Raw genomic sequence first — 25903 nt, 5'->3', positions numbered from 1 at the left:
TGAGCATTTGCAAGGTGCTCCGAACTTAAATGCTCGAGACCCATATTTGCTCTGCCAAAAGTAAATAACTTGGATTCACATAAAAGCACTTTGGGTGTTTCAGTCATAAGTTACTCACTACCCACAACATACACACCATATAACAGACGTCCCTGTACACTTTGGTTGACATCAGGCTTGGATGTAAACTGTTTTTATGACCTCTGCAGGTGTGTCAGAGAAATTAGAGTAACTGAAATAGCAAACTATGAATATGTAACAGCTCATCTGACATTTGGTCAGAAAACGTTTGAACACTTTGATTTAAAACACAGAAGAAGTGATTGAAGCAGTGTTTACTTTTTAAGGGATTAGTATTGTATCTTATTCACTTAATCATTTGGTTTTATTTGTTTAGTTCTTTTTAAATGTGTGTAAAGTACAGAAAATTAAAAATGAATATGTATTTAAGCTCTATATAGCATTATTATCACTTTGACCTTCAGCTCAATCTACTGGCCTTGAAGAAAAGGTCAGAGGTCAAATGTAACATGATATTTTAAATCTTTACATGGTACTTTCACATTTTTGACAATACACAACACACTTTTAAGAATCATAGTTGCTAAGTCAGAAGGTTTTTTTAATCAATTTTCAACCAATAAGTTATTGAGTGGACTTTGAAGGGGACGTATGCCAAATTTGAATAGATTGCTAACATGAGCCCACTCTACACCCCTACTAGGTCTCAACAGAACTCATTCAAGACTTCATTCAAAACAATCTCCTTGGTAGAGGTAATACAAATCACCAAGCAGCATGTCATAGGCACTACAAAAACAAACTATTAATTGAGCAAACATACACAAGAAATGTATCTAAAACAATCACAGACAATGGGAACACATTTTGTGTTACACTTCCTAAAAGCATAGTGACCTAAGGTGCCCTCTTACCCGTGAATCTTCTGTTCCTGCGCTAACACAACTGCCCTCATGACTCCACTGTATTGCACCATATTTCACTAGCGTGACCTATGACAAAAAGGCAGCTGTTAAAAAAACACAAACAGGCATACTAAAAGCCGAGGAAATGACACCACAGGAGACGGGGTTTGGTTACAGTTCACAAAGATTTATTTATACATTCGTTACATTAAATGAACAGTATAAAACCTTCACGACATGCACTTCTCCAAGTGGGAGTTCAGGGACTGTTATGTTTGATTAGTGCTTCATGTACATTTTAATAAAAATGCTAAACACAATAAAAATATTACATGCAGTAAACAAAAATCAACAGGCGCTTTTGCATATTGCATTACTTAAAAGATGTCTTCCATCATTGGCCAGCAATGTCTCACCTTCAAAAACACTGCTTAAAAGGACTAACTTTGACTTTCTCGTTATATACAATTCATATTCTCCAACTCTTAAACACATTCATTATTAATCATCTGACAAACATTTCAAGTAAGTCCAAATATTGCAATGCTTCTTTCCCACTGTGGGAGACGACTTTAACTGCACTGCCAACCAATCCTATTTTGGAACCCATTAAAATATAAAAGGATTTCTCCAGAAAACCTTTTCCAACAGTTGACATCACTCTGCAGCCGTCCATGTGTGCAAAATCACTTCTTAATGCACCGAGCACAAGGGAGGAACCAAAAGGAAAGCAGAGAATTTAAAAAGGACTGCTGCAAAGCAGAAAAAAATTTAATAATAATAATAATAATAATAATAATAATAAAATGCTCAAAAAAGAAGAAGCAACTGGTGAGTGTTCTGATGTGAAGTACCCTTTTCACCTGAGATTAGATTTCTTTATAAAATAAAATAAAATAAAAATGATATACATGAATAAATAAAAGCAGAAGGTGAAAGAGAACATGGGGCACTTAGAAGAGCTTAAAATACAGATCAATGCGGACATGAGAGCAACACAGTGACATGTGTATAGGGCTTGGGTAACATTTCCATACATATTCAACAGTAAGTAGTGGTAAGACGTATTTGACCCACAGACCTACACCGAGCACAAGCATTGACATTTCTCTCAAAGGACCCAGAATGAAAACGTTGATTGTTTTAGACCCTGTGAAATTATAAAGTGTAAGGCATTGCTGAAAGAAAAAAAAAAAACTGGTGCTTAAATTTAATAATTTGGCAATTTAATTCAGTTCAGCTAAAAAAGGCAACATTGTCATCGCAAAGAAAACCTCATATTTATCTCAGCCTTCCAGGAACAGCAGTCACACGGCACATGCAGCAGCACTTTAATCCTCTAATCAGGCTCAATACTAAAGACAAACATGCATTATTCATGTCTACGGACAATAATTTCTATGCCAAGTAAGGAGGCTTTTTATTTTTTGTGAATTTGTCCTGTAATTATGTATTCTTGCCAGATTAAGGCTTTACTATTAGCTAATGTAACAGGCTATTATTTAAAAGGCTCTAGACTGTAAAATTTTGAAGGATTTTAAACCTCAAACGTGGTCCTACTTTGGGACTAGTGCAGAGGACGCAGGCATGTTATAATCTAGATGTGCGGCCAGAACTTACAGTACAGCATAAACTACAGGTGCAAAATAAAAATGAGAAGTCAAAACATTCTTTAGCTCTCAGTTATTAAACAACTCCTCACGCAAACCTTAAATCCTCCATTAAAAAACAAAAACAAACCTCCAAACTGGATAATTTGGTAACAACTGTTCCCATTTTCTCTAAAAAGGAAATAAAATAAAACATGGCATGTTAATGCAATTCCACAACCAATACCGCTTAAAAAACTGGGAAAAAAAGTGCAAGTCAGCATGGAAACCTCCATCTCTGCAGAGTGGAGAAAAGGCAAGTTTGTTGTATTTCCTGAAAGAAGTTATTTTCATCTGAATGAAAACGTTAAAACTGATAAAGCGAGAACTCGGACAGATGCTGCAGCCATGAGCATGTTATGTAACAGTGCAAGCTTTAAGTATTCGGATATCCTCATTCTCTCCCGATGATGTGCAGTGTGTATGTGACAATACTTCAGAGTAACTACTTGCTGACAAACCGAAACTTAATCCCAAACGTACACAACACATATGTAACCGTCAGTGAATATGCAATGATACTGTGCAGTGCTGTATGTTTGCACTGATGATACGCCACCATTATGGTTCAGAAGCACGTTTTCTAAGTGTTAATAAGCAACAAGTGACTTTTTCTTAACACGGGTGTGTGAGCTGTGCAGAAAGTTCCGGCTATGGAGTGTCAACTTTTTACTAAACCAACAACCAACCATTTCCTGTTTCATTAATGGCTTTGTATATGTGCGTGCATAAAACTCTCATGTTACAGAGAAGCTTCTGGTAATTGTTCTGTGTCTCCATCAAGCTTCTTCAATCTGCTAAATAATGTAATTATCATTTTCTATCTATATCTCAATTGTCAAATCATGTGACAGCAAATGTCTTTGATTTGGCATGACTCAGTCTACACTGCTCCCATGTATGAGGAATACCAAGATAGTGAGTTATAATGCTGTTTTATCAGGCTACTAAAAGACTCTGCGGTCTTGCATCATTGCAATGTGATGTGCACCACGCAGTGCTTCTACAACAGGAAGTTTCTCTGATTACATTTAAGAATCAGAGGTTCATCACAAGCCACATCACAGCTCGTTGGTTTATAAGTCTTTTAGTTTATGACTACGCAGTGGCACAAACTGTTACACCCCATCCTGTCAAACTATCAGACTCAGTGGCTGCAAACACACGCAAATGTGTAGATATTCATGTGCGTGTCTGTCAGCACCACGGTTCACGCTGGGCTCTGCCTCGAGCCAGACTGTCGGCTCTCTGCCAGGCGCTCTTCATCAGCTCGAGTGCCTCGCCGCAGCGTTTCTGCACCAATGGATCAGAAACGTCTCTGTGAGGAAGCTCAACCTGTGTGCGGAGAGGGTGCATGAGGGTTACATCCTGACAGTAGTTATCTTCACTGGCTGCACAGTTGCTCTATTTTTTCTTAAACACACAACAATTGACAGACTAAGCGATGTTGTTACCTGAAAAATGGCCTTCCATGTGTCGTCCAAAGCCTGCAGCAATCGATCTCTTTCTCCACAGCCGCTGAAGTACAAAACCCAGGGCGGGAGGAACTGTGCCCGATCAGCCGCAAACTCCTACCAACAAATCGGAGAATAACAGTGATGCTTATTATAGTGTTAAAAAAGTGTTAAAGCAGTGAAACGTAATTTATGCAATGTACATGGGGCAGCCGTGACAGTAAGTCATCTACTAACCTGGTCCCAACTATCCAGAGTTGGGACCAGGAAGCAGAGTTGCAGTCTTACACACCTCTCTGCAGCTTCTCTCCTCCTGCTACCCCCCCTAAAAACCCATCTCCATAGAGACTGTGTCAGCTTCCAAAAAGACAAAAAACAAACTAAAAACCAGCAACAAACAACTTAAACATAAACAATTACAAAGAAAGAACAGTACAGTATCCACATCTGAACCAAAGAGTAAAACAGTGAAATGTGGATTATTAAATATTAGGTCTCTCTCCTCCAAGTCTCTGTTAGTACATGACTTAATAATTGATCAACAAATCGATTTACTCTGCCTTACAGAAACCTGGTTGCAGCAGGATGATTATGTTAGTTTAAATGAATCAACACCCCCGAGTCATTCTAACTACCAGAAATCTCGAAGCACAGGCCGAGGGGGCGGTGTGGCAGCAATTTTTCACACCAGCCTATTAATTAATGAAAGACCAAGACAGACTTTTAATTCATTTGAAAGCCTGATGCTTAACATTGTCCACCCCAGCTGTGAAACTCAGAAACCAGTCTTACTTGTTATCATCTATCGTCCACCTGGGCCTTATACAGAGTTTCTGTCTGATTTCTCAGACTTTATATCTAATTTAGTTCTGAGCTCAGATAAAATAATTATTGTGGGTGATTTTAACATCCATGTAGATGCTAAGAATGACAGCCTCAACATGGCATTTAATCTGTTATTAGACTCAATTGGTTTCTCTCAAAATGTAAAAGAACCCACCCACCACTTTAATCACACTCTAGATCTTGTTTTAACATATGGAATAGAAACTGAACATTTAACAGTGTTTCCTGAAAACCCTCTCCTGTCTGATCATTTCCTGATAACATTTACATTTACAATAATTGATTACACAGCAGTGGAGAGTAGACTTTATCAAAGTAGATGTCTTTCTGAAAGCGCTGTAACTAAGTTTAAGAATATAATCCACCCACTGTTATCATCTTCAATGCCCTGTACCAACACAGAGCAGAGCAGCTATCTGAACGCTACCCCAACAGAGGTTGATTATCTTGTTAATAATTTCACCTCCTCACTACGTACGACTCTGGATACTGTAGCTCCAGTGAAAACTAAGGTCTCTAATCAGAAGTACCTGACTCCGTGGTATAATTCTCAAACACGTAGCCTAAAGCAGATGACTCGTAATCTGGAGAGGAAATGGCATGTCACAAATTTAGAGGATCATCATTTAGCCTGGAGAAATAGTTTGCTGCTTTATAAGAAAGCCCTCCGCAAAGCCAGAACATCTTACTATTCATCACTGATTGAAGAAAATAAGAACAACCCCAGGTTTCTCTTCAGCACTGTAGCCAGGCTGACAAACAGTCAGAGCTCTTTTGAGCCAACCATCCCTTTAACCTTAACTAGTAATGAATAATCATCCCACAGATGTAATATTATCTACAGCTACTCTTAGTACCATTGATGTTAAGTTAGACTCTTTTTCTCCAATTGATCTTTCTGAGTTAACTTCAATAATTACTTCCTCCAAACCATCAACGTGTCTTTTAGACCCCATTCCTACAAAACTGCTCAAAGAAGTCCTGCCATTAATTAATTCTTCGATCTTAAATATGATCAACCTATCTCTAATAATCGGCTATGTACCACAGGCTTTCAAGCTGGCTGTAGTTAAACCTTTACTCAAAAAGCCATCTCTAGACCCAGCAGTCTTAGCTAATTATAGGCCAATCTCCAACCTTCCTTTCATATCAAAAATCCTTGAAAGAGTAGTTGTCAAACAGCTAACAGATCATCTGCAGAGGAATGGTTTATTTGAAGAGTTTCAGTCAGGTTTCAGAGCTCATCACAGCACAGAAACAGCTTTAGTGAAGGTTACAAATGATCTTCTTATGGCCTCTGACAGTGGACTCATATGGTCATTCAATACTGTTGACCATAATATCCTATTAGAGCGATTAGAACATGCTGTAGGTATTACAGGTACTGCACTTCAGTGGTTTATATCATATCTATCTAATAGACTCCAATTTGTACATGTAAATGGAGAGTCCTCTTCACACACTGAGGTTAATTAAGGAGTTCCACAGGGTTCAGTGCTAGGACCAATTCTGTTTACATTATACATGCTTCCCTTAGGCAGCATCATTAGAAGACATAGCATACATTTTCACTGCTATGCAGATGACACCCAGCTCTATCTGTCCATGAAGCCAGATAACACACACCAATTAGTTAAACTGCAGGAATGTCTTAAAGACATAAAGACCTGGATGGCCGCTAACTTTCTGCTTCTTAATTCAGATAAAACTGAGGTTATTGTACTCGGCCCTGAAAAGCTTAGAAATATTGTATCTAACCAGATTCATACCCTGGATGGCATTACCTTGGCCTCCAGTAACGCTGTGAGGAACCTTGGAGTCATTTTTGACCAGGATATGTCCTTCAACGCACATATTAAACAAATATGTAAGACTGCTTTCTTCCATTTGCGCAACATCTCTAAAATTAGAAATATCCTGTCTCAGAGTGACGCTGAAAAACTAGTTCATGCATTTATTACTTCCAGGCTGGACTACTGCAATTCATTATTATCAGGATGTCCAAAAAACTCACTGAAAAGCCTTCAGCTAATCCAAAATGCTGCAGCAAGAGTACTGACAGGGACTAGAAAGAGAGAGCAGATTTCTCCTGTTTTGGCTTCCCTTCATTGGCTTCCTGTTAAATCCAGAATTGAATTCAAAATCCTGCTCCTCACATACAAGGTCTTAAATAATCAGGCCCCATCTTATCTTAATGACCTTGTAGTACCATATCACCCTATTAGAGCACTTCGCTCTCGCACTGCAGGCCTACTTGTTGTTCCTAGAGTATTTAAAAGTAGAATGGGAGGGAGAGCCTTCAGTTTTCAGGCCCCTCTTCTGTGGAACCAGCTTCCAGTTTGGATTCGGGAGACAGACACTATCTCTACTTTTAAGATTAGGCTTAAAACTTTCCTTTTTGCTAAAGCATATAGTTAGGGCTGGACCAGGTGACCCTGAATCCTCCCTTAGTTATGCTGCAATAGACGTAGGCTGCCGGGGATTCCCATGATGCATTGAGTTTTTCCTTTCCAGTCACCTTTCTCACTCACTATGTATTAATAGACCTCTCTGCATTGAATCATATCTGTTATTAACCTCTGTCTCTCTTCCACAGCATGACTTTTATCCTGTCTTCCTTCTCTCACCCCAACCGGTCGCAGCAGATGGCCGCCCCTCCCTGAGCCTGGTTCTGCCGGAGGTTTCTTCCTGTTAAAAGGGAGTTTTTCCTTCCCACTGTCGCCAAAGTGCTTGCTCATAGGGGGTCATATGATTGTTGGGTTTTTCTCTGTATCTATGAAGCGCCTTGAGGCGACTTTTGTTTGGCGCTATATAAATAAAATTGAATTGAAAATTGAATTGAATTACTAAGTGCAAGGTTGGTGGTTCGATCCCTGGCTCCTCCAGTATGCATGCAAAAGTGTCCTTGGACAAGATACTGAACCCTGAAGTGTGTTCATAGAAAGCACTCAGGCAAAAAAACTGCTTGTATGAATTTATGTGTGTTCTACAAAGTGTTTTTAGAGTTTGAGAAGAAAACAGCTGTAGAAGAATGAGTCTAGTTACCATTTGAGAGAAAATGAGGTAACCTCTCAAACTGAAATCTGATGGCACATTCTGTAAACTTTATTTCCACCAGATCAGCAGTGCAACAGTTCTTGACTACCTCGAAGGCAACAGCTGTAATCGGCTCAAGCATGAGTTTTATCAACATTCATTAAATTATGATACAATTTCCAGTATAGAGATTACACTGGTAACCAGCTTTAGAAATGGTCACTCACAATAACACAGTACGCCATGTCTGCCTCCAGGCTGACAGCGATGACATCACAGATGTCAGCGCTGCCCAGTGAACGAAAGAAACTCGTCTGGCAGTCCTGATGGCAAGTCAGCAGCTTCTTGTCTGTCACCACGAGACAACATGGGATACACGGGGTGGGGGAGACACCCTGAGGAATGACCTGGAAGCAAGGTGGTTGTATGTTATATTTACACCATGCCTATAGAAATATGGGAACAGCAGAAACTGTTGTAACAAATGTGTAATGATCATTTTCATACGGCCGGTACATAGAAGGAAAATAATGCACTTCCTCTTTTAATATCTAAAGTAGACCATAACCATTGCTCTTTAAAGAGTTTTTTTACGGTTGGGTGAACCTCATGAGCACTAATGAACAGGCTGTCTTTACCAGCTTTCTCTCCTCACCCCTTTAGACACAGACTGGCAGAGTAACTGCATCCACTCAGCCATGTCCTGCTCGTTGTTTGCACTGAGCACCAGCGGGGGGCGCTCTGTCAGGATGACTTGGAAAGCATGTGGACGTTCTGTGTTGTTTGAGCGACGGCAGCCTCCACAGTGCTCTCCTCTTTTGAAGTGAGAGTGAGAGAAGTGAGAGAACATGAGAAAAATATACCAGTGAACTTCAGTGTCTTTGGACATTTGCTTCATGGATTTTGAAGAGTCTGCATCTGAAGCCTACCCCATGGTGACTGAGAGCAGGGGGGTCACATCTGTTCTTTCTGCATACAGGTACAGAATCCCATTACTGCATGACAAGAGAGCATAGTTACATTCAACTTAACAAAAGACACATTAAACACATACAGTTCACTATGACTGCTAAATCATGCTAAAGTGAATAGAAGGAAGTGAGGTGTATGGTAAATGTAATCTACACTTTTTGCACATAGTACTCATAAAAGTATGTCAGTGGTGTTAATGCTTATCAGTGGTTTATTTGTTTTTTCAAGGAAAGAGACCTCACAAAACTGATAACACACAATGCTTGAGGGTTAATGTTTGATATTAAAATAAGGAGACAACAACCTGCTCGTACCTGAGAACGAGGTAGCAGTTCTTCCACTGCTCTTTACCCAGGTATGTAGTTCCAGACCGATACTGCAGAGACCCTTCTTTTGTGCTGGAAAATCCTCCAAGATTTGGTGGACCACCTTGGGGAGATAAAGTCATGTCCATAGGATCCTCCCAGTGAACCAGTGAATACAGTTTAATAGACACTTCAGATACCTGGGAACACAGGTAAGGATCAGTTAGCCACCTCTTTTAAAGTCTGCCAAGAAATATGAAAGCAATAAAGCAGGGGCTCTCAATTATTCTACAACCCTACGTGTAAAATACAAAGAAAAACAATCATGAAGATGTTTTTGATCTTCTACTGTGATTAATGGGTTTATGAGATGTGCAAGTCACTGCATTTTGTTTTTATTTACATTTTACACAGTGCCCCAACTGGAACTGGGGTTATAATATTTGATGTTAGGGATGCTAAGCTCTTTTGAAGGAAAGTTGTTATTTTAGTATAAATATGTACTCTAGAGGATGAAATATGTACATATATGTACTCCTACCTGAACAGGTGCACCAGGAAGTTCTTTTTTATATATCAGTAATGATTGAAATGAATGTGATCATCGTGTTTAAAGTTACTTTACCTCGGAGTGAGACTCCTGGGAGACAAATTTGGTGAGCGCCAGTTTTTCCATGGTGGCGTCTGTCAGAACTGAGGGGTACGGAGGCTCTCGACATCCTTTTACCATAGCTGACTTGAGAATAGTCAGGAACCAACTAAAAGTCAAGAAGAAATTGACTTGAGGTCAGAAGGAGGCGGGACTAACAACCATTTGGTGGTGTAACCTTCATGCTTCTATAAAGTCAGTATCTCTCCGGCTCACATGCTTACAGTTGGATGGAAATACTTATTTAGCCTCTTGCTTTGGACATAAAATTAACTTAAGTCACAGAAGAGTCTTCATTTCAGTGCAGATTATTTGATTTCTGACATGTCAGCCCATACATGCATGCAAATATGAAAGGAGAGACTGCGCAGGCATGCTGCAAAGACACAATCATGTCAGATGGATGTAAATACTGGACATGTCAGACACTGCGTGGAGCTGAACTGGTAAAAACAAATATGAGGCACAGATATGTACTCACCTTGTCAGCGAGGTGTCAGCTGTGTCCAACAGGAATTTTCTTCGTCTGTTGGTGCAAACCAGAGTTACTGTCTGCTGGTCGAGGCCCACCTAAATGAAAACAACATCATGACATCATCAGAAACAAAACTGCCATGTTTGGCTTCACAACTCAGAGCATGTAGTCTGTATACGATGTACCCTAAACCTAACCCGCCCTGGGGCGCCTCTGTCAGTGCGCCCCAGGCCGGCTGTGGCTACAATGTAGCTTGTCATCACCAGTGTGTGAATGTGTGTGTGAATGGGTGCATGACTGAATGTGTAAAGCGCTTTGGGGTCCTTAGGGACTAGAAAAGCGCTACACAAATACAGGCCATTTACCAATATAATATGATGAGGTAACTGCGTGCTGCGTAATAGAAACATGCAACAGCTTACCGATATGTAGTCCAGCTCGTTATAAGAAACAGCGTCTTCTACTGTGTAGGGCTTCTCTGCTGCACCTGCGGAGGAATACGAGACATGCAGAAATGTTAATCTCATGTGTAAACATTATGTGCAGCCCAAATACAGGCACTGCTATCCTACTACAGCACATTAAGCTGATGTAGTATTCTAAATTATATAAATATGTCAAGATCTTATTGCAGCTCAGATTCTTTTATTTTATTGATATTGTTTTGTATGTAAATCTTTTATTTCTTCTGTGTTTCTCATTTGCTGATATTTCTAATCTTTTCTATTGTTTTCAAATGATTGTTCATCCTATTTATCTTATTTATGTGTTCATTTTTTCTCTTTGGCATCTTTTGTGGACAGTAAAGGAAGATTTTGAATGTACAGGGAAATGTGTGTCTTTACCGAGTAACGACAATAAAACTTGAAATTGTGAAACTTGGACACCACTGTTCCCACAACTGTTAAATATATACTTTAAATATATATTGTGGGAACAAATGCCATTATTATTATTAATTCCCAGTTTAAGTTTTGGACTCGTTCGTCCCTTATTACAGACAAGACTTTCACCCTTTCTAAGCAGGTAGATGTAACAGTCAGTCAGCAGCAGATAAAGAGGCTGCAGGTCCCCCTCCATGTGACCTGTGCTCATCCTCACCATCTGAAAACACAAAGAAAAAGCTGAGACAAGTGTTGGAAACTGTCTGCTGTAAAGCAGCCTACGACATGATGTCGATGTTAGATAAATGACACAATCCACACAGGACTTTTAGAGGGATGCAGTTCATCAGCAGCTTCATTATATTTGTTGATTATCAATGTTACTTAACTCTGTTACATAATGATTTTTGAAGAAATTAGAATCAATTTAGGTTTTTGTTTACAGGGTTGGTGTAAAGTGTGAAACATAACCTGTATCCACTTCTCTGATGTCAAAACCAGCAGGTGCAACAACACTAAAACCACCATCCCTTAAAGACAATAAAAAAAACTCTCTCCGTCTTTACCTTGAAGAGCTGCTCCTCATTCTCTCTGAACACATGAATCATAAGCAGCAGCAAGTGATTGTTGTCCACCCTGAAATTTAAATGACGAACACTATTAAACAAACATTAAACAACGATATAACAACAAACAGCTCATTTTGTTCAGCTGCTTACTTAAACTCTGCAGGATGAGAACTTTCAGAGGGACTAAGCTTCTCCTCTTGTAATACTTGTTTTGTTTCTTCGGCTTTAAAAGTCTCTTTGTCTGTTTGTGCGTCTTCCTCCTCCTTCATGACGGGTTCTTGTCCTGCAATCGCTTCTGCTTCTCTTTCATCTTCAAGGCCACCTGAAAAAGTTTGTGACTGGCTAAGCTCTGTAGAGTCATGGTGGCTACCACGCGTGGGAGCAGAGTCTGGACTGTTGGGGGTAAAGCAGCAAACGTCTGCAGGAACAGGAGAGGTCGGCAGGAAGCCGGGGCTTTTGGCCAGAGGGGAGCAAGAGGTCTCTCCTGGGGCCGGATCAGGTGGTTTACCCCCTGAATCCTTACGAAAGGGCTGCTGTGCAGGAGGCTCGGAGCTCCGATAAGAGCATCTGCTATTTTTGTCCTCCTCTGGATGTTCCCAGGTGTCCTCTCGATCCAGAGTCCCATTGAGCTGGTCAATGACGTCACACAGCGGTTGGCCCAAGCTGTCCATGGAGGTGTCTGCCATCTCTGGGAGTCGCAGGCCTGTTCCATCATCGCGTCCTTCATCCAGAACCTCTGATCCAAGCCGGCTTCTCCTCAATTCTCCTTCATCATACAGCTTCACTATAGAGCAGTTAACTAATTCAGCATCTACTGAAGTGATGCTACTTTCCATTTCCACTTGTTCAGAGGAGATGGAGTTATGGGTGCTGCTGATGGAATCTGTAAAGCTCTTTCCACGTCTCTTCTTTGTTGGTTTCCTTCGTTTTGCCATCCTGGAACAACAGAGGCGTTAGCGCTTGTTTGAAACACCAGAAATATGTGCATGCCAGTAACGGAAGCTGTATCTACCCTACCTAATAACCTCAAGCTCATTGCTGTTGATCTCCGTGTCATCCCCTGTGGTGGTGCTACTGTGGCGGCTAGGCACATGAACTGGTGTGACGTCAGCTGAGGTATTGGTGTCCGAGTCCTCGTTGAACGGGTTGTGTCTGAATGTGGGGCTGTGAGGAGACACAGGCGGTAGCTTCACCCTCACAGTGGAAGAAAGCACCACAGTGTCGCTTATGACCGTCTGTGGATCAGAGCCACTGGATCGTGGGCAGCTTGCCTGGTCAGTCAGGTCACCCTCTACCATGAAAAGGCACAGAGATTCAATTATTTCATGCAAAAGCAGCAGCAGTTACTACATTTACATTGACACCATTGTAGAAATACACAGAATTTTTTCGTTTGCACCGTCCTGTTGGTTTGGTAGCAAATACTACAAAGAAGTAATGTGAAGGAGAATTCTTTCTATTCATGCATTTTTATCAGAATGTGAGAAGTGACCAACAAAACAGCGCCACAAAAAAGTGCGTGTATTCCTTCACCTGTGTAGCACAACAAATGTTAGGGACTGCAGAGTTCTTGGTAGGCCTTTGGCAGAGTCAAAAAAGCACAAAATGCAACAAGTAAGAGCTCAGTTAGGCACACAGGCGGAGGTTTTCTTTGCACAGGCACAGACCTAGGTCAAGCTTTATCACTGTAGCTGGCAGAGTTAGATGATACATGGATATGTCTGAATCATTTAGAGGAATCAGTATTTGACATTAGGGTTATTAATAATGACTGTTGTGTTTTTGTATAAGCTGCATTTGACAATTTATATTCTAGACAAAGCATGCTTGTTCATTTTCTGAAGCTTTGATGAGAATATAAGAGCCATTGGCAGCTAGGATGGCTCTGCAAAAGGAGAATAACATTTGTTATCCAACAGCATCCTGCTTTTTCTAAAAGGTAGATATCTGGAATTGAGGTATTAAGAACTAGAACATCTGTGCATGACAGAAACCTGGAGTATCTCAGCCCTGATGTCAGCAAATAGAACTACAGCTTAAAGAGTTAGACAACTTTGAAGATTTCTCCAAACAAACGATTTTCGGACCAATAATCTTTTGTCCGTGGAATGAATTGTGACAAATTTCACATTTGCAGATTGCGTGTGCATGCGGGAGCTTAATGTATACACATGTGGTAAAATAAAGTTAAAAGCTCATTTGAACTCTGTGACCAAGAACGATCATCTCTCTTGACCTTACACAACAACTTAGCTGAACCTAGGCCAGTGCAACACATGACACAGGACAACATTACACAAAATGGTATGCCAGACAGACAGATACACAGTGTACCGGAGACAGACTCAATGAGGTGAGTTACAGCTACTTCAGGAGCATCTCTTGCTGTGGTAAATAATAAGGCATAGTGAGCACAGGGACCATTCTCCCAACAAGTAACACATGCACAACATGACAGAAGCAAATACAAATGAGGGCAAAATTATTAGTCCAACTATGACATTTAAAGGAATTTTTCAACACATTTCTAAACACACTAGTTTTTTTTAGAAAGCATAAATAAGTTCAATTTGCACACAATAACATTATTATTTCAGAAAAAAAAATCCAGGATCAATATTATTAGCCTCCTGAAAAACTGACCTTTTTACTGAGCCATAGCACAAACTACTTTAAATTTGTGATGGTCAAAGTAAAATCAAGTTAAAGCTGAGGGTTATCTTCCAATTTACACAGTATAAAAACTTCAGCGAGGGTTTGAGCTGTCACTTGAGAAAGCATCATGCCAAAAACACAAAAAAATCAGTTTAGACTCGAGAAAAACAATTGTTGATGCTCACAAAGCAGGAGATGGATATACAAAGGTATCAAAGCGTTTCTAAAGTGTTATGAACTGGAGTGAGAACTATCATCAAGAAATTCAAAGAGAGCAACACAGCACAGAACAAACCTGGCTGAGGTAGCAAGGGAACAATTTCAAAGACCGAGTCGGGAATTGTACTCTCAAAGAAGACGATCACTAGAACCCTGCACAGGAATGCACTGTGAGGTTGTAGACCAAGAAAAACTTCTGCGCAGTGAAACACAGTGGTGGGAGTATGAGGAAGTAGGTATGCTTCAGTGTTTCTGGTACTGCGAATCTCATCAAGGTGAAAGGAATCATAAAGAAAGAAGGATATGTGAAGATTTTCAAAGAAACCATCAAGCAGGCCGCAGCAAAACTGGGTCTGACACCATTAATCCAAACACAAGTCGCTCCTGGAGATGAACTACCTCCAGTTAACCAAAGTGAATGTTACTGACTGGCCTGTACAAAGCCTGACTTGAGTCCTCAAAAACTGTGGGGTGAACTGAAGATCGAGATCCATGCCAGAAGACCATCGAATCTGGAGGAGCTTGAGAGAATCGCAAAAGAAAAATGAACTGGGATTGCTCAGCAGACGTGAAACAAACTCCTGCAGGCTGTTATCCAGCAAAAAAGATTCACAACTCACTTTTAGCATCAGGAGAGCTAATAACTGTGACCCTGGTAGTTTTTGTGAAATAATTGTAAAATAATGTAAGCATCTAAAATAAAACAAGGATGTTTGGAAAAGCTGCATTAAAACAAATCTTTGGCCTGTTTAACAGCACTTGGAAAATAATTTTAAAAACAAAAATGTTCATAGTGGGGCTATATAAATTTGTACTCATTTATAACCCACCCAACACCGAGTTCCCAGGTGAAACAAACTTACTAGTCAATGTTTATGATGACCTTCCTGTAAAATAAGCCTCTCTTTAACTGAATTAATATGATTATTTAATAAAGCTTTACTAAAGTCTTTCAGCTGGAAGTACCTATGTCCTATGCGTGTGTTTATTAAATGCTACCTTTTCTATGAGGTTCACTTTTGTAATTATGGAAGAAAGCACTGTGCTTTTAAATTTGTATTAAACGTACACAATGCAATTTAAAATTCCCAGCTATGGGAGTAAATGTACATCACATTCATTCATAAAAAGTCAGTCATGTGTCACTAAACTTCAGATTGAAATTTGCCTACAATTCAACTGAAATCACCTACATAAAACTCAACCACTCTTACCCATTTCCCATTAATCAAGTGTATTTCTGTGTCTTGAGATACAATATTTTACACCAGCTAGCAGTTTTTACTGATAGAGTATCCAGCATGCTTTAAGCACAAACATGCCAGACAGTAGGAAGGAAAGGAAGGAAGGAGGCATGGTAGGGCAGGAGAGGGAGGGTTGACCAATGTCCCACCTTCCCAGTCTGCACTTGGCAATGACTGCAACACGGGGAAGATGTCACCAAAATCATAATCTAAAAAAAGGAGGAATAACATTCAACATTAGAGAGAGGTGGAGTGGAGACAGGTGAGAGGAGACTTAGTCAATGTCACAGAAACAGTAAAACATGATATGTGGAACACAAAATAACAAAATCAATGCGGAAAACTAGTGGGAACTAAAAAAAGGAGAACTGGGTTGGTGCTTTGTGGGGTGTGAATGGGAAATGCTTAGTGCTGCAATCACCCTGATGACAATATTTAATGACCAATGGCATCTGCACGCCAAGTCAGCTGATAAAATGCACTTTGATATATCTGAGTAATAAAAGGCCAAGGTCAAACTAACTTCTGCTTTGACATGCCATTAGCCTGACATCACAGTATGAGCAAAAGCACATGAGTGTGTGATTGCACTGATGTGAACCCTGATTACATCATAAACCCCAAAATACAGCCTGCCATGCCTGCATGTCCTCTCAGCAGAAGAGCAGAATATAATAACACGAGAGCTAATTCCACACACTGCAGACACAGCAACACTTAAAACTAACACTACATATTTCTATTGGCTATTAAAAAAAATTCAATAAATAAGATAAAATGACTACTCAATCTTGACTTTAAGGGCTATTAAAGAATTAATAGCGTGTAAAGTTGCAAAGATTGCAAAACCAGTTAGTCTGTTTCTCTACTCTAAAACACACATAATCAAATCTGAAGAAAAGTAAGAAAAGCAGGAAATAAAAATTAGCTACGGATTAGCACATTAAGTACACCTTACCTTCACTAGAAGGAGCTATGGCACTATCATCCCACTCCAGGTTGGTGGAGGTGAGGGAGGTGAAGGAGTGCAGAGACAGGCTGTCTGAGCTGGGCAGTCTTTCCTCAAAGTCCAGCAGGTTCTGTGGTTTGTAGTATTCTGGCATGTAGGGGGCCACATCTAGATAGGGCACATCCTGAACCACCAAGACCCAACAAAAACATATAGTTATGCTGCAGTCATTTAAGAAATTTAGCTTGTATTGATATGGTAGTCAAGTATATGCTAACCAGCTCCAGATCGAAGCGAATGAACTCCAGGCCGGACACCAGTGTGAGAAAGAGCGTGAGGTGGTCGTGACTGCAGACCAGTGCGTTCCTAGCCGTGAAGAATTTTTTTAAACAACAAAAATTTGAGAGACGTGTTCACAAAAGACAATGTTTCAGTTTCAATATAACTGATTAGCAACATTTCATTTCCTTTAAGCCATCGGGATCAAACGACTAGATGACTTACTTGAAATAATACTTATGCAGCAGTGCTTGGTTCTCCTGAAAGAGCCGAAGATAGCTTTCTAAAGAGCTCTCGCTCAGTGCCAGGTATAGCCACGCACGACCTACAAACAACAAACATAATAGTTCAGTAATAATTTACTCTCCAAGTACTGCACATGTGTGTGTGCTGGTCTAAGAGAGATGCCTCACTTCGACCAAGGTTGGTTGCTATGTGCTGAAGCTCATCTATCTGCCGCACAGCCTCTCTTCTAGTGAAGTGAAGGACCAGCACCCAGTAGCCTGAAGAAATGTCTTGCAGCCTGCAGTGAAAAGTGTATATGTAAACTGAAACCAAAAGCATCCACAAGTTGTAACAGATATCATGGATGGACATAAATCTTGCAGAAAAACACAGAAAAAATACAATTGATACAAATGTTTGCGCTTTCAATCCATAGACTTTATACAAAAGATCTATTCAACATCTGGATCTGAAAACTGAAGCCAGTGCAGAAGAGATTTTAAACTGCATTCTCCTTCATCAGCAGGGGGTCTCACACAGCTGCAAAAAGTCAGAGCACATAGCAAAAGTGGACTGTTCCTCCCTTGATTCATGGCCTCAGTAAACATTTTCTGGAAGAGTTTATGGTCTCAGTTTCTAGGTTCAGGTCTTATGGAAACAGAACATGATGTTTATTTTGTACAAGGCTATGCTTTAGGGCAGGACCATCTTGTGGTTGACAAATCGAACAAGCTGTCTCCACACTCATGGCCTTTGATCAATGATCAGTGGGCTTTGATCAATGATCAATGGACTTTGATCGGTGGTTGTTTATCAACGGTCGTGACAATTTGCATATTAATGATCAAGAAACTGACCTCACAGCTCATTGTTCATTCATTGGGCTGGTCTCAGTTACTGTACAAATGTTCTGTTTATAAGGTTGGGGAAACCTACAGTCAGCTGAGACTGAAAAAGTCATTTGGATGAGTGACGAAACGTTTCTCTCACTGAAAACGCTACGAAAAGATGAACAAAATCAACCTTTTGGGGTGTCTACACACTGACATGCAGCTTGAAAGCACTCAAATGGCAACAAGTAAAATCTCAGCTTGATGGGAATTTTGCAAATCATGGTGTCATGGTAGCTTTTATGTACAGTGTGTGCAATCTGCTTCTAGTGACCATCTTACCCATATAGCAGAGCGTGGTCAAGGTGTTCACAGAGCCGTTGCAGTACCCGGTCGTGATTCCGAATAGCTGGAGTTTCATCCTCGCAGGCAGCAAAGTAACTCTGCAGCTGTGAAGAGACATCGTTGGTTTGTTTTGTTGTTCATTCACTCTAGACAAATAAAATAGCCACCAATAACCATGTAAAGGACCTCTTCCCATGACTGAATTTGTAAAACTGGTCATCCACTGTTATTTGTATTGCTTTAGTTTCACACAACAGCATCTTTGATTTCAAACTATCTGTTTGAAATCAAAGATGATGTTGTATGAAACTAAAGCAATATAATTGATGATGAAGTTAAAGTATATTTATGGATGCCATCAACACTGCATGAATAACATTTAGGACAAGGTCTCAAGAAAATTAATCATACAATACAACACACAGTTAACCAAGGAATTTAAGCCAAGTCAAGGACTTGCCAAGAAAGTTCGCCTTTCATGATTTACATTGACAGTCAAGGTAAGTTGGCTGCAGCACAGACTTAATAAAATATCTTTGACCCTGGGCTGGAGACTTTAGCTAGCTATAGGATATGCATGTATTTCTTGTTACCTATAACAGGGACAGGAGGTACTAAACAGGCTTTAGTTCATACATTGTTCACGTGATTGGTCTTCAATGTGATTAGTGATGAGCGGTGCCACTTCTATCCTTGTAGTGACTATTTCACTTCAAATCGCATGTGCTGGCACCGAGGACCAAATAGTGACAGGCAACACTGTTTCATTGTCCTGGGCTGACCTGCAAAGCCCCTTGAACTTAATCCTGAACCTAATATAATGTATTAAAATACCAAAGCATGAACAAACTGTGTGCGCTTTGGGGAAAGGTTTGAGGATTGCAACTCAAGAAAAAAACGATCATTTATTTCCTGTGACTTTATTCACATGACTAATGTTTGTCAGAGGTAAACACTGTACATTTGCCCACAAGCTTGAGGAATATCTGCTTACAAGCACTGTTACAGTCCTTTAGGTGTCAGTCCAATAAAACATATGAACATGGTAAATTACAGGGTAAAACCTGGTGAAACACAGATATTTGCCTGTTGGAATAAACAAATATGGAATTTTTCTAATTCAAACACCTGATTATGGGACTGGTGATTTGGACAGGAAAATACAACACAGATAAATGAAAATATAAAACAATAAAATGACAAAAAATAAATCATTAAATAGATAAACGTGGTTTTTGAAAACGAATGCAAAAGCTAACTGCTAGAGAAGAAGGAAGACGGTGCAATGCTGTCTGTCAGGTTATAGGAAATGTTCCACAACACCTAGCAGATCTGCACATGACTTCCAAAATGGCCCATTACTTACATTTAAAATCAAGAGCAAAAATCTACCTCTTTTGCTACAAATGTGTCGGATTTATGGTTGCAGGTATGTTTATAACAGATGCCGCAGTGAACAAACACAGGGGCTTGGTGTCACTTTTGTTACCATAGCCAAAAAAGACACAAACTTCTACTTAACTGAGAGCTGGAGCCATAAAACATTATATGAAACATCTACTGCGCTATTTTCTCTTTATTAGTAGGGGCAAGGCCCTCCTGTGTCCTCCTGACTTGAAAGTTGCCCTCTTTAGCAGACAAAAGATGACCTAATGTTAGCTATAGTGATTCAAACGTGTGAAAAATCTTAACGCGAAAATGTCTGGCAGTATTTTAGCGGTAACCAACCCCAGCAGCGCTTACCTTCTTAACAGAAAATGAGATATTTTCCAATATACGATCCTTTACTTTCAGTTGATCCATCACTGGTCTGTTGGCAGCTTTCAGCAGGCAGTCAGCTGACTCAAAGCACTTGTTTTGCTAAAGCTAACGCCGCCTGCAGTAGCTTGCTAACATTATCCTGCCCACCAACACAACTGGTTTCCAAACTAGCAATATAGGACTAATGTCAGTGTTAGCGACCGACACTAGCTCGGGACTATAGTGCTAACGCCAAAAAAACAGCGAAGCGGTGTAACCTCAGTCACTGAACAGCCCGGTTAACCTAGTGCAGTTACCCTATGGCTGTGCATTAGCTTTAGCCACTCGACTTTTTTTCTAGGGGCTTGCGATAGCTAACAAGTTTTAAAGTTAACCCACATTTTACTGTTAGTAGAACCGATTTTTCTCACACTCTGCGTTTTATTACTTTGACTGCCACTTGTGAACTACGCCTACTTTAAGTCACCTCTTTGTGCTTATTTCCGTAGTTAATTAATCAATGTAACGCATGCTAAGGTTACTTTCATGCTATCGTCTGCTGAGTGACAACTGAACTCACGCCGTCAGTGAGTTACGTCAATGACGTCATCCGGTTTGTTAATCGCAGACTGAAGGACCTTAAATTTTCGCAAATTTAAAGATTTTATGCTCAGAATTGTGCCAAAACCCAATATCAATGTAAATTAGCGTGTGATTGAATTAATCTGAATGAAGTGATGAATTCGGCACAAGACTCCATTGTTTTAACTTAGTCATAAACTTTTTTTCCCCAGCGTTTCCAGCTCTTCTTCAGACCTTGTTCATCTTGGTAAATGCTAAAGCACCCTGGCTCTTTTTTTAAAAATGTGCACATATCAAGATTAAGGTTTGTTTAACCCCCCCTCCCCAAATATCTAGAGTTTTGATAGTTGTTCATTTTTACTTTTCCCCACATTTCGCTTCTTGTTAAGTATCTGCACATTAAAATGAGTGTCATTAAACATTTATTTTGCCTTAAACACAAATCATAGCAGCTCCACATTCAGTGGACCAAACCACTCGTAACATTTCAATGAACACCGTTATTGCGTGTTAAGTTACAGAGACAACAGGCATTTCTATTGAGTGGAATGTCAATATTTTATTAAGATGACTCCAACTTATTTGGAAACACATTAATCTTATCAAAAAAAACCAAACAAACAAATAAGTTGTTGCCATAATCAGTGCATGTAGTTACCACAATAAACTTTTCTGGCTGAAAAATAAAACAATGCAGGTCAAATTTTATTGTAAATTTCTTCCCCATTTCTAAGCAAATGTTTGACTTGAAATATTTAATCAATTGTAAAGCAACTTTAAACAAACGCTGACTGACTTCTGAACAGACAAGGGCCACTGAGTGATTCCAAAGTGTAAAAAAACCTCCCACAACCACTGCATTACAGTCAGTGCCTCTTTTGGCCCTCAGACCCCGACAAAGTGAATTCCCCAATAACAGAACAGAAACAGTCCAAGTCACTGCATGAAGACTCCAGCCATCACGACATTCATTTCCACTCTTCACACCACAAGTTCACTTCCAGTCTTATTTTCTCTTCCCCATTGGCATTCTGTATTAGTCAGACTTCTCCTTCTCTTTCATGTGGAGGAAAACTACGCTGAAGACAAAGAGTCCAGCCATCATGGAGAAGACACTGGCATAGTATGGGTAGGCTGAGGGGATGAAGCGCTCATACTGGGTGTGCTGCAGAGGACGCACCGATACCTACGGTGGAGAAACACAACTGGATTAGTTAGCAAGCCATACAGCACATCAACTAATAGGTTACTATTACAACAAATGATTGATAAAAGAACAGAGGTAGTAACCAGGATGATTAATTGAGCAATACTTTCCATATTTACCATTTCTATACATTTATCTTATAGTAAATAAACTCAACATGACTCAGTCTTTAGGAGGGAACTTCTGATGAACTTGCCTGAGTGGAGGAGTAGAGATGTGTATATCCTAGTCGGTTATAGTCCACTTTGAACTGGAAGACTCCATACACATCAGGCAGCTTGAACTGGACACTGTATTTACCTCCTAGTTGAACAACAATGGAACATTTATCATAAATGCAGTTTGTAAATATGAAGAGAATATGAAGTCAATCCTGCCAAACATTATAAAAACAATACATGTAGGTTGTAAACAAGACGTAAATGAATGCAAATGTATTCTATAATACAATACCATACCATTTTTCTTGAGATAAGTCCTGACGAAGGGATCGATCCTCACAAACTCAAGCTGGATATCATCTCCGTCGAATGGGATCCAACGGCCCTCGGACAACATCTCAATGACAATGCTGTATTCCTGCATGGAAAGGGTTTACAGTGATTGAGCGACACTGCACTAAAAACAAATATCTTCACGGTGATGATAACAAACAGACAACAAGACCCACCACGAGGTCGGTGATGGTGTATGCTGTGGGGGCGTCGGTCTCCCCCACGCGATGATGGGTAACAGCTCCCACTCTGAGGACTCCAGCCTCCTTGAACACCCAGCGAGACAGAGCCTCGGCCAGCTCCATGTTCCCTGTCCGCTCGTGCCTGAAAAAGCCCACAAGGAGACAAACACTGACATCTGTAACCAACTATATTGTAACCAAATCTAATATCAGTGACTAGTTATTACAATCTTACATTTTAAAGCTATTTTCCACCTACAGATTAGCTTTAGGAGGTCAAACGCACTAAACTGCAAACTCAGTGGAACACATTCTAAGCATCTAAACTTGCAGAAATCTGCAGTAAATGTGTTTGAACTTGTAACATTCACATGGTAGAAAAACAAGCCAGGCCATCACTGACAGGAGTACCTCTGTGAACCTGGTGTGGCTTTCTGCACAGCAGAGTTGAAGAAGGCATCGCTGAAGAAGTCCAAGGAGCCACTAAACACCACTCTGGCATTGTTTCGAGCCTGGAGCCCAGCGATCAGCAGGGTGTTCTTGCCAACAGCGTGGGGGTACTACAGCATTAAAAAACACAAAACAACAACAACAACATTAAAAAAGTAAAATTAACTTAGTACCTCCTGTCCCCAAACGGTCATGGCCAATAGCTGCCCCTCCCTGAGTGTGGTTGTGCATGAGGTTTGGTCCTGTTAAAAGGGGTGATACTGAGAAGTTTTTCTTCTCACTATCAAGTGTTTGCTCATAGCAGGTCATCTGATTGTTGGAGCTTTCCTCTTCACAATACAATATAAAATGCCTTGAGGTGACTGTTGAGTGATTTGATTCTCTCTATAAATAAAATCAAATTGAAGTGAACTGAATATCCATTCAGGCTAATAATAGTTATACAAGGATCTCAACTCAACTTGTTTATTATTGGACTCTACCAGTGTAATTTTGTGTTAAAAATAGTTGAAAATAATCCTTAATCATCTCATACTGGGCTTGGTGCTGCCCTGTTGTTCATTCTGCCTGAACAAAGCAGTTTTAGCTCCACCCTTTGTTCTGAAACTTTGACCACGTTATACATCGTGGAGAAAATTAGGTAGTGTACAATAAGCTTGTGCCTTTTTCTTCCAAAAGCATTACTACACAATTTTAATTTTAAAGGGCTACTTATCATGCCCGGGACAGTTTCTCCTGAATAAATCATAATTCATTACCTGACATTATCATGACATGTCAACAGTATTACCTGTGAGATGGGTCTGTCAGGGAAAAAGGAGTAGGAGGTGGAGGACCCAGTAAGGATGTCCAGGACAAGAGGGTTGTCTGGGTCTGCCACCATGCTGGAAGAAGTGAGCCACATTCAATATATTTTCCACTGAGCATGGGAGTTAATCTTTTACAATGACTAAAAATCTAACAACACTATCTGTTACATCTTCTGACACAAGTCTCTGCTCCAGCTAAAAGGATGAATTTATCATTTATTACACATCAGTGTGAAAATCACTGTGCTTACCCGACACCCTTGAATAAAACAGGTTTCTTGGTGGGTTTGCCGACAATAGTGGGAGCTTTCAGCAGGTTCTCTGGGTCAGCGACAATCAGGGTATGCTGGAGTTACAAAAGATCACAAATTACAACAACATAACAAAACATAAAATGGCAGCTGTGTAAAGGCCAAGCCATTTACCTCTCCAGGATCAGACACATCATAGTTGTGATGATCAATGACGGCAGTCTTTTCCTCGTCAAACTCAATGCCACACTCACTGCCCAGCTCCCTCAGAGGGTCGCCTGTGAAACAAGAACAAAACAAAAATACTTGAATGATCATACTTAAACATTTCAAATAATATAAGACTGGAACAAACACTGTTATAAATCAACTGACCGATGTCTGAACTTGCAGCAACCAGGACATTGCCCCCACCATCAATGAAGGATGTAATAGTCTCCACATTTATATTTCCACCAAAGTCTGCAGATGACAAAAAAGTGTTTACCTTCAGGAAGAAATCACAATTTATTTATTTTTTGTTTTAACGCTGTGAAACTCACCTTCAACTGATGGTGAGAAGATAATTAAGTGGTCATACAGGAACTGGCCATATTTGATCAGCGACAGGGAGGGATCATCAGCGGTCTTGAAGGTGAGGTCAAATCCACGGTCTGAAGAAGACAGATGCATTATAATTAACAGTAACAATGGTGTAGTAAGGCTAAAGTTTTAACACAGTGGTTTTTGAAAATTAGGACATGTTTACTACAACAGGATACAGCAAAGGTGTGCAAGCACTGATGTTATCTCTAACAAAAGCATGTAATATCCCCGAGTATTACAAAAAGTTATATCTTCAGACAAAACGTTTTGTTTTACATGTCTTCTTAAAACAGTAATAACCCAAACTGTATGAACTCCTCTTTTGAAGACTGTTGCCTAATCAGGAAAATGGATTTCTCCCACTACTGTACCTACCAGCAAACCAGAAGAGCAGAGGAGCGGAAATGCAAATATGCACGGAAATGCATAGTATTATTTAAATAATTTTAACAACAACAGCATCGAGCACATCTTCATCCATATAATTATATTACACTGAGTTGTAAGAGGCTCAAATTACGTTAGGACCGCGAACACATTACAGCTAAGCTAATGTTAGCATTCTTGCTATCGTGCATCAATTTCTGGTCTAGCAGCGGCTTTTTGTTAGCTGCCAAAAACTTGCTGATGCCCGGTAAACGAGGCATATATACGACTGCACAGCAGAGTAAATAAAGCTGCAAAAAATAGTATTATCATACTGACCTGCCAGACTGCGGAAGAAGATTGAATGGGTGTCTTTGATGTTGAGGTTGTCCAGCAGCACCAACGTCTTACCGTCAGCCAAAGCACAATGCAGCACGGAGGCTAACGACAGCAATAAAAGGACGCTATTGTCCAAAAGCTTGAACCGCCTCGTTGACACCGTTCCGGTTCGTTTTTTGAACGATGATAAAGAACCGGACCGGTTCGTCTGCATGACTGCTGTCAGCGCCGCCATTTTGCTGCAGAAGTCGACGTCAGCGTTAGCAGTTGACTAATATCTGACCCTAAGAGGCAGCCAATCACAGAGCGGAACGCGTCGCTCTGACTGCCAGTCAACCAATAGCGTGAGAGCTTCATTGTAAGCCTGGCAAACAGGTAAGTCCAGGC

At 40.2% G+C, this 25903-nt stretch overlaps 2 protein-coding genes across 4 annotated transcripts; both read right to left on the bottom strand.

The window, feature by feature from the left end:
• Positions 1-1092: 1092 nt before the first annotated feature.
• Positions 1093-20835, bottom strand: plekhm2 (pleckstrin homology domain containing, family M (with RUN domain) member 2). Of its 3 annotated transcripts, none has more exons than XM_084917221.1 (20): positions 20255-20835; positions 18509-18615; positions 17525-17634; positions 17337-17436; positions 17111-17198; positions 16842-17016; positions 16033-16092; positions 12783-13056; positions 11916-12701; positions 11763-11832; positions 11326-11416; positions 10735-10799; positions 10319-10407; positions 9814-9946; positions 9198-9388; positions 8841-8906; positions 8567-8726; positions 8139-8357; positions 4030-4146; positions 1093-3910 (listed from the first exon to the last, which is right to left on the bottom strand). In XM_084917221.1, exons 1-20 carry the CDS (start codon positions 20312-20314, stop codon positions 3773-3775), a joined length of 3099 nt encoding a protein of 1032 aa, XP_084773347.1. In that variant the 5' UTR covers positions 20315-20835; the 3' UTR covers positions 1093-3772. The 3 variants fall into 3 exon arrangements, with proteins under 3 accessions (XP_084773347.1, XP_084773345.1, XP_084773346.1); XM_084917219.1 differs by having other exon boundaries at positions 8139-8318; XM_084917220.1 differs by lacking the exon at positions 16033-16092 and having other exon boundaries at positions 8139-8318.
• Positions 20836-21238: 403 nt separating this feature from the next.
• On the bottom strand, positions 21239-25784 carry ddost (dolichyl-diphosphooligosaccharide--protein glycosyltransferase subunit (non-catalytic)). Its single transcript, XM_084918021.1, has 11 exons — positions 25517-25784; positions 24769-24879; positions 24602-24688; positions 24401-24504; positions 24227-24321; positions 23957-24050; positions 23128-23276; positions 22711-22858; positions 22499-22619; positions 22237-22343; positions 21239-22019 (listed from the first exon to the last, which is right to left on the bottom strand). Exons 1-11 carry the CDS (start codon positions 25749-25751, stop codon positions 21870-21872), a joined length of 1401 nt encoding a protein of 466 aa, XP_084774147.1. The 5' UTR covers positions 25752-25784; the 3' UTR covers positions 21239-21869.
• Positions 25785-25903: the final 119 nt, after the last annotated feature.

This window comes from Perissodus microlepis, chromosome 20 (assembly GCF_051167445.1).
Source record: "Perissodus microlepis isolate ML-2025 ecotype Zambia chromosome 20, ASM5116744v1, whole genome shotgun sequence".
Classification (NCBI taxonomy): domain Eukaryota; kingdom Metazoa; phylum Chordata; class Actinopteri; order Cichliformes; family Cichlidae; genus Perissodus; species Perissodus microlepis.
This window is presented reverse-complemented; position numbering and strand designations above follow the sequence as displayed.

Excerpts from the sequence above, each read along its gene's own strand:
- plekhm2 (XM_084917221.1), bottom strand. The coding sequence starts at position 20,314 with ATGGATCAACTGAAAGTAAAGGATCGTATATTGGAAAATATCTCATTT. Across the intron at positions 10,408-10,734 it reads ACGAGCTGGACTACATATCG|GTGGGCCTCGACCAGCAGAC; the intron begins GTAAGCTGTTGC and ends GTTTTCATTTAG. Across the intron at positions 8,727-8,840 it reads CTGCTCTCAGTCACCATGGG|AGGAGAGCACTGTGGAGGCT; the intron begins GTAGGCTTCAGA and ends TCACTTCAAAAG.
- ddost (XM_084918021.1), bottom strand. The coding sequence starts at position 25,751 with ATGGCGGCGCTGACAGCAGTCATGCAGACGAACCGGTCCGGTTCTTTA. Across the intron at positions 24,880-25,516 it reads CTTCTTCCGCAGTCTGGCAG|ACCGTGGATTTGACCTCACC; the intron begins GTCAGTATGATA and ends TGTCTTCTTCAG. Across the intron at positions 22,020-22,236 it reads ATCTCTACTCCTCCACTCAG|GTATCGGTGCGTCCTCTGCA; the intron begins GCAAGTTCATCA and ends TCTCCACCGTAG.